This window comes from Nerophis lumbriciformis, linkage group LG25 (genome assembly GCF_033978685.3).
Source record: "Nerophis lumbriciformis linkage group LG25, RoL_Nlum_v2.1, whole genome shotgun sequence".
Lineage (NCBI taxonomy): Eukaryota > Metazoa > Chordata > Actinopteri > Syngnathiformes > Syngnathidae > Nerophis > Nerophis lumbriciformis.
Window position 1 is genome coordinate 7,265,103 of NC_084572.2, and position 15,745 is coordinate 7,280,847.

The 15,745-nt window shown below is 40.1% G+C and overlaps 1 protein-coding gene across 2 annotated transcripts in view; it reads left to right on the top strand.

Moving 5' to 3' along the window:
• utp20 (UTP20 small subunit processome component) overlaps nucleotides 1-15,745 on the top strand; it is a 138,769-nt gene that overhangs the window by 27,055 nt on the left and 95,969 nt on the right. For both annotated transcript variants that reach the window (XM_072916052.1, XM_061983527.2), the window contains 4 exons: nucleotides 3,457-3,645; nucleotides 7,848-7,929; nucleotides 9,260-9,397; nucleotides 9,472-9,627. In XM_072916052.1, coding sequence (XP_072772153.1) covers nucleotides 3,457-3,645; nucleotides 7,848-7,929; nucleotides 9,260-9,397; nucleotides 9,472-9,627 — 565 coding nt within the window. The remainder of the gene's footprint in view (nucleotides 1-3,456; nucleotides 3,646-7,847; nucleotides 7,930-9,259; nucleotides 9,398-9,471; nucleotides 9,628-15,745) is intronic.

Genomic DNA, 15,745 nt, shown 5'->3' on the forward strand with positions numbered 1-15,745 from the left:
TTTTTCCAAAATAAATCAACTCAAGTTATGGAAAAAGTGCCAACATGGCACTGCCATATTTATTATTGAAGTCACAAAGTGCATTATTTTTTTTAACATGCCTCAAAACAGCAGCTTGGAATTTGGGACATGCTCTCCCTGAGAGAGCATGAGGAGGTTGAGGTGGGCGGGGTTGAGGTGGGGGTGTATATTATAGCGTCCCGGAAGAGTTAGTGCTGCAAGGGGTTCTGGGTATTTGTTCTGTTGTGTTACGGTGCAGATGTTCTCATGAAATGTGTTTTTCATTTTTGTTTGGTGTGGGTTCACAGTGTGGCGCATATTTGTAACAGTGTTAAACTTGTTTATACGGCCACCCTCAGTGTGACCTGTATGGCTATTGACCTAGTATGAATTGCATTCACTTGTGTGTGTGAAAAACCGTAGATATTATGTGACTGGGCCGGCACGCAAAGGTAGTGCCAAAAGGCACGCCACCAATATTGTTGTCTAGGTGGAAATCGGGAGAAATTCGGGAGAATAGTTGCCCCGGGAGATTTTTTCGGGAGGGGCACTGAAATTCGGGAGTCTCCCGGGAAAATCGGGAGGGTTGGCAAGTATGACTGGGAGACGCAACTGCTCTGTACTTCGTACTTCTCCCTATGTCCGTGTACCACTCCGTACAGCGGCGTTTTAAAAAGTCATACGTTTTACTTTTTGAAACCAATACTGATAATTTCCGGTATTACATTTTAAAGCATTTATCGGCCGATAATATCGGCAGTCCGATATTATCGGACATCTCTAACCAAAAGTGTATTTATGAAACAGTTATTAAGCAGTGGCACACACATTCATGTCATTTCCAAACAGAAAGTGCAAGATTGTCAGAGACATTTTAAAACAAGCTATGAGTGCACTTTTGTGCATATGTCACTAAGATGACATATCAAAACAACACTCAATTAAAGTGCACTTTTTGTACAGAACGCCACTACAATAGTTTAAAACAAATAAAGTGCACTTTTGTGCATGATGTCACACAAGATATTTCTATAAGTGTCAAATAAAAATGAGCTGCATAATAGGAAATCAAATAGTGTATGTCCTTCACTATGTGGTAGGTTCCTGCCGACGTTATATCCTTCTGTTCTTGACTATTTGTTTCATACGGTGTTGATCTGGAAATGGTTGCTTGGGCATTTTGTTGGTGTGGCACCGGCCGAGATGATGACATGCGGAGTTTCAAGCACTCTTCATTCTCTAGCGGGTGACTTTTCTAATGATGCTACACATTAGCAGTAATGCTACTTTTTGTAGCAACGCTTTTGCTGCATACTTGACATATAACGGTTGTCTGTTCAACATCTTCCCGCTTGAAGCCAAACCACCGCCAGACGATGGACCCCCTGCTGTATTTCTTGGGAATTAATTATTCTTCCTTCATTTGGTACCAGATTCGCACCTTTTTTCTCTCATATTACCACTCGCACCACAGTTAACTTTACCCATGACGCTACCTCTCTGCTCCTCGAGGGCGTATGACGTTGCACGCGCGACAGTATGCGACGTATGTAAGAAGGTGTGCTTGTTTTATGTCTCTGTGAGAAGGAGAGACAAGAAAGAGTGAGAAAAGCCTGTAGTGTAATGCCCGCAGCTAAAATCAACTGCGTGAGAACAAATACTCGAATATCACAATGTACCGTATTTTCCGCACCATAAGGCGCCCTGGGTTATAAGCCGCACCTTCAATGAACGGCATATTTCAAAACTTTGTCCACCTATAAGCCGCCCCGTGTTGTAAGCCGCATCTAACTGCGCTAAAGGAATGTCAAAAAAACAGTCAAATAGGTCAGTCAAACTTTAATAATATATTAAAACCAGCGTGATGTGGGCGCGCATGGAATCGTATATCAACATGGACGGAGCTGCGTGAAAAAAGCCACCCGGCCTCTTCGCGTAAACTTAAACTTACCTTAACCACTCGCTCATCTTTTCTTCATCCATCCCTTCGAGTTAGCTTTTATGATGACGCCGGCTGGAAAGGTCTCTTTTGGCAAGGTCTTCCTTTTGAATATCACCATGGGTGGAAGTTTCTGGCCATTAGCATGGCAAGCTAGAACCACAGTGAAGGATGACTTCTCATTCCCTGTGGTGCGAATATTCACCGTACGTGCTCCCGTTGTATCCACAGTGCGGTTCACAGGAATATCAAAAGTCAGTGGAACCTCGTCCATGTTGATAATGTTCTCTGGCCGGATCTTTTTTTCAGCTATCTTGTTTTTACAATATGCACGGAAAGTAGCCAGCTTTTCTTGAAAGTCTTTAGGCAGTTGCTGTGAAATAGTAATCCGTGTGCGGATGGAGAGATTGCGTCTTTTCATGAACCGGATCCCTGTCGCTTAGTAGGAGCCATTTTGTGGTCTTTACAGATGTAAACACACAAAGGAAATGAAACGTAATATCCGCGCGCTTCTTCTTCTTCTACGCGGGCGGGTGGTTGCTTACAGTAGAAGAAGAAGCGCTTCCTGTTCTATGGGGGCGGGTGCTTACCTTGGCGGTTGCTTGCGTAGAAGAAGAAGCACTTCCTCTTCTACGGGGAAAAAAGATGGCGGCTGTTTACCGTAGTTGCGAGACCGAAACTTTATGAAAATGAATCTTAATATTAATCCATATATAAAGCGCACCGGGTTAAAAGCCGCACTGTCAGCTTTTGAGTAAATTTGTGGTTTTTAGGTGCGGCTAATAGTGCGGAAAATCCGGTAGTCATTTTCTATATCGCACAGACAAACCCGTGATATATCTAGTATATTCCATATATCGCCCGGCCCTACTTGATATTAAATAGGAAGGGGCAACATCACACAGCAAACAACAATTGAGGCTAGGTACACATACACTACTACTACTACTACTACAAGGGAATAATGATCAACAAGTCAATGATTGAAGTGACAATCCTACAATACCACATTTGTGAACAAGGAGACCACAGCCATCGAAGCACATTCAATCTCTTTATTATTTATGTGGGCTCTGTACCGAGGATGTCGTTGTGGCTTGTGCAGCCCTTTGAGACACTTGTGATTTAGGGCTATATAAATAAACATTGATTGGTTGATTGATATTAACTAGCGCTAACACAATCCAGTGCAAAGATTCAACAGAGCTGTTGGAAAACTACCGCTGAAAAAGCCAAGAAATGCAGCTGAGCTAAAATGCTACTCTGAGTGCGCTCTCGCTGACGTCGCTTGGCAACAGGCACCGCCCTTTTAAAGGCCCACACGCACTGCTCTCATGAAACGTCACTCTCTTTTCCCCTAGCATTTCCATAGTAATTAATTACATTTGTTCAAGATTAATTCTGCTAGTAATTCAGTTAAAGGACCGAGTAATGCTCATTAATTACTTTTTAATAGTAATTTTCCGAAAACTGAAGACAAGTGAGCCAAATCTAACTCTGTTCTTCTTCATTTTCAGCCTCGTGGTGCAGCTGGCCAGAGACCTGCAGACCGACTTCTACCCTCACTTCCCGGACTTTTTCACTCTGATCACGTCAATGCTGGACACCAAGGACACAGAGGTGCTGGAGTGGGCTTTCACCTGCCTCTCCTACCTGTACAAGTACCTGTGGCGGCTCATGGTGAAAGACATGGTCAACATATACAGGTGAAACCTTTTGATTATGATTATAGCCCATCCACTCATCCTCAAGATGTCTGGCACGGTACATTGTTGCCATCTACGACTGTGCATTTAGTAGATACAGTATGTGTTTGTGCTAACCCTCAAGGCACCGTTTTCTCAATATATGTTTTAAGCCAGTATTTTTAAATAATGATCATCAGAATCAGAATCAGAATCAGCTTTATTGTCATTACGCAAGGTAACGAGATTGAGTAATAATAGTAATAAATAAACCCTCATTGCTCTAAAACAACAGTGCATCAAAATGAATGTTGTTCTTAATGTTGAGTTAGGCTAGTCTTCCACTAAGCATCTCACTCTCCTCCTTCTACTATCGGAGAAGCAAACGTGAATTTTTAAAACACAAAGGGCATAAAAAGGAGAGAAAAAAAATGTGCTGTCAAATGACATATTTTTAAAATCAGATTAATTACACTTTTGAATTTGGTTTAATCGTGACTAATCACAGTTGCTACAAAAGTATTGTTTTACCTATTTGTGGTACTTTTGTAGAAAACATTGTTTTTGCTGGTGGCCCAGCTTTCAACTACAGAGTGGCCCGGGGCCCCAACAAATACTATCACAAAAATAAATGTACATACAGTTATGTTGTGCTAAAATTAATTAACTTAAATACCAATGAATATGTTTCTTAACTAAACTGTGAATAAAATGGAAGTGCATTACAGCTTCACCACTTTAGGCATCGTTTTTGCACTTAAAAAAAGTCTCTCTGACTTTATTTAGCTCCAGACTTCTTCTGTTTGTTTGATACAGAGTCATATATAAAGAGAGTATGACCAACTCGGTTTCAGACCATCTCCTAAATGATTGGTCGAAAGCTCTCACGTGACTTCAGTGCGCCATGTTTGCATCCAATGTTGTGCTGGCCACAGCTGGAGCTATGCGTACACTGCACGTCCTCATTCCACATCTCTTTTAATTAAGCAGGGTTTATTGTAAGTTCATGAGCTGGCAGAGGTGGGTAGAGTAGCCAGAAATTGTACTCAAGTAAGAGTACTGTTACTTTAGAGATTTATTACTCAAGTAAAAGTAAGGAGTAGTCAACCAAATATTTACTTGAGTAAAAGTAAAAAGTATGTTGTGAAAAAACTACTCAAGTACTGAGTAACTGATGAGTAACATACACACTCATATCATATATATATATATATATATATATATATACACACACATATATATACATATACATTGATATATACAGTATATCATTTATATGTATTTATTTTGCTGTTTTTGTTTACATGTTAAAGGTGTTTTAATGAATATACATGCATGTTTAACATATAGATTCCTTTCTTTCATGAAGACAAGAATATAAGTTGGTGTATTACCTGATTCTGATGACTTGCGTTGATTGTAATCAGACAGTAGTGCTGATAACGTCCACGTTTTCAAATGGAGGAGAAGAAAAGTTCCTCCTTTCTGTCTAATACCACATGAAAGTGGTGGGTTTTTGGCATCTTATTTGTCCAGCTTCCATATTCGTTTTTATACACTTTACAAGAAATATATTGGCGTCAAACTCCGTAGCTTGCTAGCTTGTTTGCGCTGGCTTTCGGAGACTCTTGTTTTGAAAGCGCAGGCGCGATGGAGCGGCACTTTTATTGTGAAGACAGGAACGTCCTCATGTGCGATCAGTCTTTAGGCTTTTGACGGGATGTACGGTTGAAATAAAAAAGTATCTTTTTTCCTTCACACTTTTGATTGATTGATTGGAACTTTTATTATTAGATTGCACAGTACAGTACACATTCCGTACAATTGACCACTAAATGGTAACACCCCAATAAGTTTTTCAACTTGTTTAAGTCAGGTCATGTGACCACCTGGCTCTGTTTGATTGGTCTAACGTCACCAGTGACTGCATCTGATTGGTGGAACGAAGTGAAACGTCACCAGTAAGGCAGGCACTTTGAAGGTCTGTCTGACAGACCAAAACAAACAAAGCGTGCATTAACAGATCGATAAAAATTAGTAGCGAGTAGCGAGCTGAATGTAGATAAAAGTAGCGGAGTAAAAGTAGCGTTCCTTCTCTATAAATATACTTAAGTAAAAGGGAAAGTATGTTGCATTAAAACTACTCTTAGAAGTACAATGTATCCCAAAAGTTACTCAAGTAGATGTAACGGAGTAAATGTAGCGCGTTACTACCCACCTCTGTGAGCTGGAGTATGTTTAAAACTATATTTAGACATACTATTGTGGTTTATAAAAAAACAAACTAACGTCAGAACGACCACAATTAGAGATGTCGATATTATCGGCCGATAAATGCTTTAAAATGTAATATCGGAAATTATCGGTATGGTTTTTTTTATTATCGGTATGGGTTTTTAAAAAAAAAATTTTTTATTAAATCAACATAAAAAACACAAGATACACTTACAATTAGTGCACCAACCCAAAAAACCTCCCTCCCCCATTTACACTCATTCACACAAAAGGGTTGTTTCTTTCTGTTATTAATATTCTGGTTCCTACATTATGTATCAATATATATCAATACAGTCTGCAAGGGATACAGTCCGTAAGCACACATGATTGATCCACTAATAGTACTAACCTTTAACACTTCATTTTACTCATTTTCATTCATTACTAGTTTCTATGTAACTGTTTTTATATTGTTTTACTTTCTTTTTCATTCAAGAAAATGTTTTTAATGTATTTATCTTATTTTATTTTATTATTATTTTTACAAAGGACCTTATCTTCACCATACCTGGTTGTCCAAATTAGACATAATAATGTGTTAATTCCACGACTGTATGTATCGGTATCGGTTGATATCGGTATCGGTAATTAAAGAGTTGGACAATATCGGATATCGGCAAAAAGCCATTATCGGACATCCCTAACCACAATGCATGCACAATCTGCGCACGTCCTTGGTAGCAAACATGGCGCCTGTTAGAGATGCGCGGATAGGCAATTATTTCATCCGCAACCGCATCACAAAAGTCGTCACCCATCCGCCATCCACCCGAACTAACATTTTATCAAAACCGCACCCGCTTGCACCCACCCGTTGTTATATATCTAATATAGACGATGCAAGGCATTAGTGAGGTTATAAAGCTTTTGCCTGTTAAAGAAAGGAGACTGATCCAATATAGCAGAGACATTCAATGCGTGCCACGCTGTCACGGCCCAGACGCACACTAGTGACACTAGTGCGCAATCATCTGGGAGCCGCGCTGAGCGCACCTCCAAGCGCGCTCGCGCCACTCAAACTGCTGCAGGCAGCTGTGTTCACACATGCATCTGTAAGCCTTGTTTTAACATCCTGTGGCACTCTTCTGGGATCACGGCGGACGAAACTGCTCATGCTCAGGGTGTTTGTGGAGGTTTGGGGTTTTGCACAAATGTGATGCACCATGTTAGATGTCTCGGTTTTGTGACTGTCGTAGACATAAACAGCGTCGCAGCTCTTGCAAATCACGTAGCCAGCATTACTATCATCCTGATTTACAACCTCATAAAAACAAGTCCACGCTGAACTTTTCTGGCCTTTTTTTCCCCTGGTCTTTAGTATTCCCTTTTTTAGTTTGTCGCGTACCACGTTTGCTGCCGGCGTTGCCATCTTTTTTTTTTCTTCTTCTGTTGTGGCGTGCTGCAGGTGCCTGATGATAAATAATTGCCTGTTTCAAAGAGTGCTGCTTGTTTTTCGTATGTGGGTAACAACATTTAACTATGTACCGGTATATATATTTCCGAATTGGTTTAACTGCCACCCGCCTGAATCTATTTAAAATCTAATTTTTTTTTATTTCAACCGCCGACCCGCGGATAAAATCAAATTTTTTTTTATTTCAACCGCCCGACCCGCGGATAATCCGTGGACTCCGCGGTTGTGTCCGCAAACCGTGCATCTCTAGGTCTCATTGGCCATACTCTCTCTATACACGACTCTGGTTTATTATTGTCATTACTGCTACTAGTGGTATAAAAGTGTATTACAACAGAGGAGCCACAGCTGAGAAACAGATATTTATTGGCTCGCGCCCAACAATGTGCCTTGGCCCTATGGTTTAGAGTGTATGCTTTGTTCCAAAATGGTAAAAAATACATTATTTCCTAATACTATATTATTACTGCTATTTTAATGACAACTCTCTGAAAGGGTAAAAGGTGTAACCTTATTGTTCCCCTTTTTTCAGCTTGTACAGCACACTTTTGGAGCACAAAGAGGAGCACATCCGCAAGTTTGCAGCAGAGAGCTTCTCACATCTGATGAGAAAGGTGGGTGACATCCAGCCTGCAAACTACAGTTTTTTTCAGAGCCGATAACCGACAATTTTCTCTCTGTGAGAACTTTGAGTATCTAGTTCGGTGTTTTTCAACCACTAAGATACAGTCTGGTGTGCTGTGGGAGATGATCTAATTTCACCTATTTGGATAAGAAATATTTTTTGCAAAGCAGTAATTATAGTCTGCAAATGATGTGTTGTTGTTGAGTGTCGGTGCTGTCTCGAGCTCGGCAGAGTAACCGTGTAATACTCTTCCATATCAGTAGGTGGCAGCAGGTAGCTAGTTGCTTTGTCGATGTGGGAAACAGCGGGAGGCAGTGTGCAGGTAAAAAGGTGTCTAATGCTTAAACCAAAAATAAACAAAAGGTGAGTGCCCCTAAGAAAAGTAATTGAAGCTTAGGGAAGGCTATGCAGAACGAAACTAAAAGTGAACTGGCTGCAAAGTAAACAAAAACAGAATGCTGGACGACAGCAAAGACTTACTGCGGAGCAAAGACGGCGTCCACAATGTACATCCGAACATGACATGACAATCAACAATGTCCCCACAAAGAAGGATAAAAACAACTGAAATATTCTTGATTGCTAAAACAAAGTAGATGCGGGAAATATCGCTCAAAGGAAGACATAACAAAAATACAGGAAAATACTACAAAAAGAGAAAAAGCCACCAAAATAGGAGCGTAAGACAAAAACTAAAACACTACACATAGGAAAACAGCAAAAAAGTCCAAATAAGTCAGGGTGTGATGTGACAGTACACCTACTTTGAGACAAGAGCTATAGTGATGCATGCTTGGTTATGCTTTAAAGTCATATCCAACAATTGCGACAACGACTTTTTACTGTCAACTGAGTTTCATTTTTTAATGATTTCTGCTGCTGGTGTGCCTCCGCATTTTTTCAACCAAAAAAATGTGCCTTGGCTCAAAAAAGGTGGAAAAACACTGATCTAGTTGATAGAAAAGCGCTATATAAATGTAATCCATTATTATTATTATTAAGAACTGAAATAAATGCCATGTCAGATATCAAAATATATTTAGGGAGAATTATTGACAATAAGAGTAATTTTTATTCTTAAATGAACTAAACAAAATACATTGGGCTGGTGCTTGAACAATGGTCACTACTATCTACATCACAATATATATTTTTTAAATACTACATATTTGTGTTTGATGTATTTGCTGATGTAGGCCGAAACCCATGAAAAAAAGGCCTATATCGATGATTATCAAAATGCCAAATTTCTTTGCCGATAATCGGTTGCTTTAAACATTCCTTATGTTATTATTGTGAGTATTTTTTGTATCTCGTAGGTTCCAGAATTGGACACTCTACTCACTCACGTGTTCTCGGACCTGTGTCAGCACCCGGACAAGGCAGAGGGAGTCGGCCAGCTGCTGTTTGAGATGTGCAAGGGAGTCCGGCACATGTTCCACTCCTGCGCTGCAACGGTGAGAACCTACAGGTCGGACGACACGGTCATGTCTCCCAACATACTGACACGACACGCCGTCTTCCCCGCAAGGCCTTACCCACTGCGTTGCGGAAGCTGGGGCCCACAACCAGCCCGGGAGTACCTTTGCCGTGGGACCTGGCGCGAGACGCTCTGGACCACACAGCCCAGGCTGCAGCCGGTTATGTGGACAAGGAGCACTTCTTGGTTTTTTGGGAGTCCCTGCAGGTATGAGTAGTGTAAAGTAGGGTTGTACAGTATACCAGTACTGGTATAGTATCGCAGTACAAATGAATCAAAAACCGTACTATACCCTGTTTGAAAAATACAATTTCGCCATATTTGTTTTTTCTACGGCCATGACATTGCTGGTTTTACGAGCAGAGGAGCATGTTGGGCAGCGCATACGCACAGAGTACTTACAAGCAGACACAGTGTGTAGACAGAAAAGGGAGAATGGACACATTTTGGCGTGAATAAAGATGAAGTTATAACGCTGAAACACCCTTAGGAAGAGCTGCTTTAAGACTTTATGACTAGTGTAAAGTAGGGTTGTACAGTGTACTGGTATAGTATCGCAGTACTAATGAATCAAAAACCGTATTATACTCTTTGAAAAATACAATTTCGCCATATTTGTTTTTTTTACGGCCATGACATTGCTGGTTTTACGAGCAGAGGAGCATGTTCGGCAGCGCATACGCACAGAGTACTTACAAGCAGACACGGTGTGTAGACAGAAAAGGGAGAATGGACACATTTTGGCGTAAATAAAGATGAAGTTATAACGCTGAAACACCCTTAGGAAGAGCTGCTTTAAGACTTTATGACTAGTGTAAAGTAGGGTTGTACAGTGTACCGGTATAGTATCGCAGTACTAATGAATCAAAAACCGTATTATACTCTTTTTGAAAAATACAATTTCGCCATATTTGTTTTTTCTACGGCCATGACATTGCTGGTTTTACGAGCAGAGGAGCATGTTGGGCAGCGCATACGCACAGAGTACTTACAAGCAGACACAGTGTGTAGACAGAAAAGGGAGAATGGACGCATTTTGGCGTAAATAAAGATGAAGTTATAACACTGAAACACCCTCAGGAAGAGCTGCTTTAAGACAGTGGTCCCCAACCACCGGGCCGCGGCCCGGTACCGGTCCGTGGATCAATTGGTACCGGGCCGCACAAGAAATAAAAAATAAATAAATAAATGTTTTTTTAATTTTTTTATTAAATCAACATAAAAAACACAAGATACACTTACAATTAGTGCACCAACCCAAAAAACCTTCCTCCCCCCATTTACACTCATTCACACAAAAGCATACCTGCCAACTACTCCGGTTTTCCCGTAATTAGTACGGTTTTCATCAACCTATTCCGGGTTACGGTTGCAGTGATAAAAAATACGGTTTTTCATTAATTAAAAAAAAAATTTTTTTTTAAAGTTTTATTCACGAAATCGCGTAACAACAATGACAATCGACACTGCTTCCCATAACTTCCTATCGAGCCATCCCGAATGCCATGTGCGAGGCTATTTATAGCACCGCTGCCAAGCACGAGGCAGCAGTTGCCATTGTTTCCAAACGAGCGAACGATCATGGAATCAGCCGGAGAAAAATCGCATACGAGTCTTAAACCGAAAAGAAAACTGCAGTCATTCCATGAAGAATATTCAAAAGCCTATCCGGGAATAATTATCCGTTCCAAAAAGGGTGAAAACTACGTGAATTGCACCTTGTGCAGACAAGATTTTTCGATCGGACACGGAGGAATTAGCGATGTAAAAGACCACGTTGGGACAAAAAAACACAAGTCTAATGCCGTTGCTAGCGATACAAGTGGAAAACTTTCAACGTTTTTCGTCGCCCAAACAGATTCTTTGGATGTGATAAATGCCGAAGTTTTATTTACGGAGGCAATAATTGAGCATGGACTAGAATAAATTTGGATTTTAGCCACAAAAAGGTAATGACACCAATGTTATCTATTGGAATTGTTTAGTACTGTTATACTGTTAAAAGTGTTTATACTATTTATGCTTTCAAGTCCAAGTTGAAGAAATCTTGTTAAATGTTGACAGCATAACTACCAAAATACAGAAGTATGTCCTTAATATTTTTGCAGTTCTATTTCTGTTGAAAAGTTAAAATGATTACATTAGAGATGTGATGTGCCACTTTTCAAGTGTCTGATGGCTTAAATTAATTGTCATTAATTTTTCATATTTTGAATTCTTTTGAAAGGCTTACAAAAAAACTACATTTGAATTGTAATTCCATGCTATTGACAGGACTATTCATTTTAATGAAGTTAGCTTACCATGTTTACAGTATGATAATTGTGATAGAAATGTGAATTTTAGGCACAGAATATTTTTTACAATTGAACAAGGCAGTAGATTATACAAGCTTGGACAGAAAGTTAATAATGACACCAATTTTTTTTTTAATGTAATTGTTTAGTACTGTTTTACCATTTGTTTACTGTAAAAAGTGTTTATACTTTCAATGAACAAATTGAAGTCTTGTGAAAGGTTGACAGGATAACTGGCATTAACTGTCAAAATCATTTCAAACTATTGAAGTTAGCTTACAGAATAAACATGTCAATCAACCCATATGATTTTTGCTGTAATATTTTTGTTTTGAAAAGTCACTGTGACTGATAGAAAAGTGATGGTTTTAGCAACATTTTAACCTGTCTGAATGCTAATAATCATTTTGCGTCGGGGGGCGAAGCCTGAACCCCCCACCAGGACTTTGTCCTGGACCTACCGGGGCCTGCGGCCCTTGGACCCTGGCTACTAGGTTTTTCTGATTTCAAAAGTTGGCAGGTATGCAAAAGGGTTGTTTCTTGCTGTTATTAATATTCTGCTTCCTACATTATATATCAATACAGTCTGCAGGGATACAGTCCGTAAGCACACATGATTGTATTTTTTTTATGATAAAAAAAAAAATACCATACCCACCCGGTCCGTGGGACAAATTTTCAAGCGTTGACCGGTCCGCAGTTCCAAAAAGGTTTGGGACCACTGCTTTAAGACATGGCTAGCTAGTTAGCAGCTAACATCCATCCACAGTGTTTTAGCTACCGTATTTTCCGCACCATAAGGCGCCCTGGGTTATAAGCCGCGCCTTCAATGAACGGCATATTTCAAAACTTTGTCCACCTATAAGCCGCCCCGTGTTGTAAGCCGCATCTAACTGCACTAAAGGAATGTCAAAAAAACAGTCAAATAGGTCAGTCAAACTTTAATAATATATTAAAACCAGCGTGATGTGGGCGCGCATGGAATCGTATATCAACATGGACGAAGCTGCGTGAAAAAAGCCACCCGGCCTCTTCGCGTAAACTTAAACTTACCTTAACCACTCGCTCATCTTTTCTTCATCCATCCCTTCGAGTTAGCTTTTATGATGACGCCGGCTGGAAAGGTCTCTTTTGGCAAGGTCTTCCTTTTGAATATCACCATGGGTGGAAGTTTCTGGCCATTAGCATGGCAAGCTAGAACCACAGTGAAGGATGACTTCTCATTCCCTGTGGTGCGAATATTCACCGTACGTGCTCCCGTTGTATCCACAGTGCGGTTCACAGGAATATCAGTTGCTGTGAAATAGTAATCCGTGTGCGGATGGAGAGATTGCGTCTTTTCATGAACCGGATCCCTGTCGTTTAGTAGGAGCCATTTTGTGGTCTTTACAGATGTAAACACACAAAGGAAATGTACGGTAATATCCGCGCGCTTTTTCTTCTTCTACGCGGGCGGGTGGTTGCTTACAGTAGAAGAAGAAGCGCTTCCTGTTCTATGGGGGCGGGTGCTTACCTTGGCGGTTGCTTGCGTAGAAGAAGAAGCGCTTCCTGTTCTACCGGGAAAAAAGATGGCGGCTGTTTACCGTAGTTACGAGACCGAAACTTTATGAAAATGAATCTTAATATTTATCCATATATAAAGCGCACCGGGTTATAAGGCGCACTGTCAGCTTTTGAGAAAATTTGTGGTTTTTAGGTGCGCCTTATAGTGCGGAAAATACGGTACTTCTAAATCACTAATCCTTGTCTCCATGGCGACAAAGTAAGTTTCTTACAAGTATTATTATCACTGCAGGACGAGGAATAGCTAAACATGCTTCACTACACACCGGCGTCACCGCTAATGATGCCGTTCCTGAATGTAAACAAACGCCATGGGTGGATCACTGTAATGATATCAAGTTCAAGAGCGTGTCTAGTCGATACTGCTATGATACATTGATAGTTTTTATTGTCACAAAATAAATACAAAATTTAAAATAAAAATAAAAAATCCTATTATGTTTATAAAGTCAGTAAATACGTCCCTGGACACATGAGGACTTTGAATATGACCTATGTATGATCCTGTAACTACTTGATATCTGATCCATACCTAAATGTGTGGTATCATCCAAAACTGATGTAAAGTATCAAAGAAGAGAAGAATAAGTGATTATTACATTTTAACAGAAGTGTAGATAGAACATGTTAAAAGAGAAAGTAAGCGGATATTAACAGTAAATAAACAAGTAGATTAATAATATAGACAAAATAATAGGTAGATAAATGACGCAATATGTTACTGCATACGTCAGCAGACTCATTTTATTTAAGGACAAAATTGTTCTTCGCTTGCAATAAGAAACATATGTTTAATGTATCATAAGATTTTTTGTTAAAATAAAGCTGATAATGCCATTTTTGGTGGTACCCTTTTATTAAAAAAAAATGTAAAGTGTAAAGTCCGGCCTGTTATATTCAGAGACTTTGCATTCGGGCTCAGATTCTGTGAAGTGCCACATGTGTCGCCTAAAATGATCCGAAAAATATATTTTTATTTTATTTTATTGTTGCTGTTAGGGATGTTCCGATCAAGGATTTATGCTGTTAGTTTACTATCATCAGTGAGTGAGATCAACCAGTAGTTTACTATCATCAGTGAGTGAGATCAACCAGTACCAATACCAATCACATTATACAGGTAAAAGCCAGTAAATTAGAATATTTTGAAAAACTTGATTTATTTCAGTAATTGCATTCAAAAGGTGTAACTTGTACATTCTATTTATTCATTGCACACAGACTGATGCATTCAAATGTTTATTTCATTTAATTTTGATGATTTGAAGTGGCAACAAATGAAAATCCAAAATTCCGTGTGTCACAAAATTAGAATATTACTTAAGGCTAATACAAAAAAGGGATTTTTAGAAATGTTGGCCAACTGAAAAGTATGAAAATGAAAAATATGAGCATGTACAATACTCAATACTTGGTTGGAGCTCCTTTTGCCTCAATTACTGCGTTAATGCGGCGTGGCATGGAGTCGATGAGTTTCTGGCACTGCTCAGGTGTTATGAGAGCCCAGGTTGCTCTGATAGTGGCCTTCAACTCTTCTGCGTTTTTGGGTCTGGCATTCTGCATCTTCCTTTTCACAATACCCCACAGATTTTCTATGGGGCTATGGTCAGGGGAGTTGGCGGGCCAATTTAGAACAGAAATACCATGGTTCGTAAACCAGGCACGGGTAGATTTTGCGCTGTGTGCAGGCGCCAAGTCCTGTTGGAACTTGAAATCTCCATCTCCATAGAGCAGGTCAGCAGCAGGAAGCATGAAGTGCTCTAAAACTTGCTGGTAGACAGCTGCGTTGACCCTGGATCTCAGGAAACAGAGTGGACCGACACCAGCAGATGACATGGCACCCCAAACCATCACTGATGGTGGAAACTTTACACTAGACTTCAGGCAACGTGGATCCTGTGCCTCTCCTGTCTTCCTCCAGACTCTGGGACCTCGATTTCCAAAGGAAATGCAAAATTTGCTTTCGTCAGAAAACATGACTTTGGACCACTCAGCAGCAGTCCAGCTGGTGTCGGTCCACTCTGTTTCCTGAGATCCAGGGTCAACGCAGCCGTCTACCAGCAAGTTTTAGAGCACTTCATGCTTCCTGCTGCTGACCTGCTCTATGGAGATGGAGATTTCAAGTTGGAGACATCATTCGGACTAAAAATAAATAGTGTCAGTGTTTGTGATCGGCTCTAAAAGGCAATAATCAGCAAAGGCGATCAGATACTTTTCCAAATCGTCCGATACTGGTCGGTGTCCAATCGATCAGCACATCCCTAGTTGCTGTGTATTATTGCATTTGTTTTTATTACAGTTTTGTGTTTTATTACTGCTTATTTAAAGCCCAATTGTTACTTTTTTATTGAAACTGTCATCCTAGAAGAGTATTGTCTAAAGCAGAGGTGTCAAACTTGTTTATATTGAGGGTCACACCCCAGACCTTTGTTACAGTGAATGTTATATGAATATAAATGTATGAG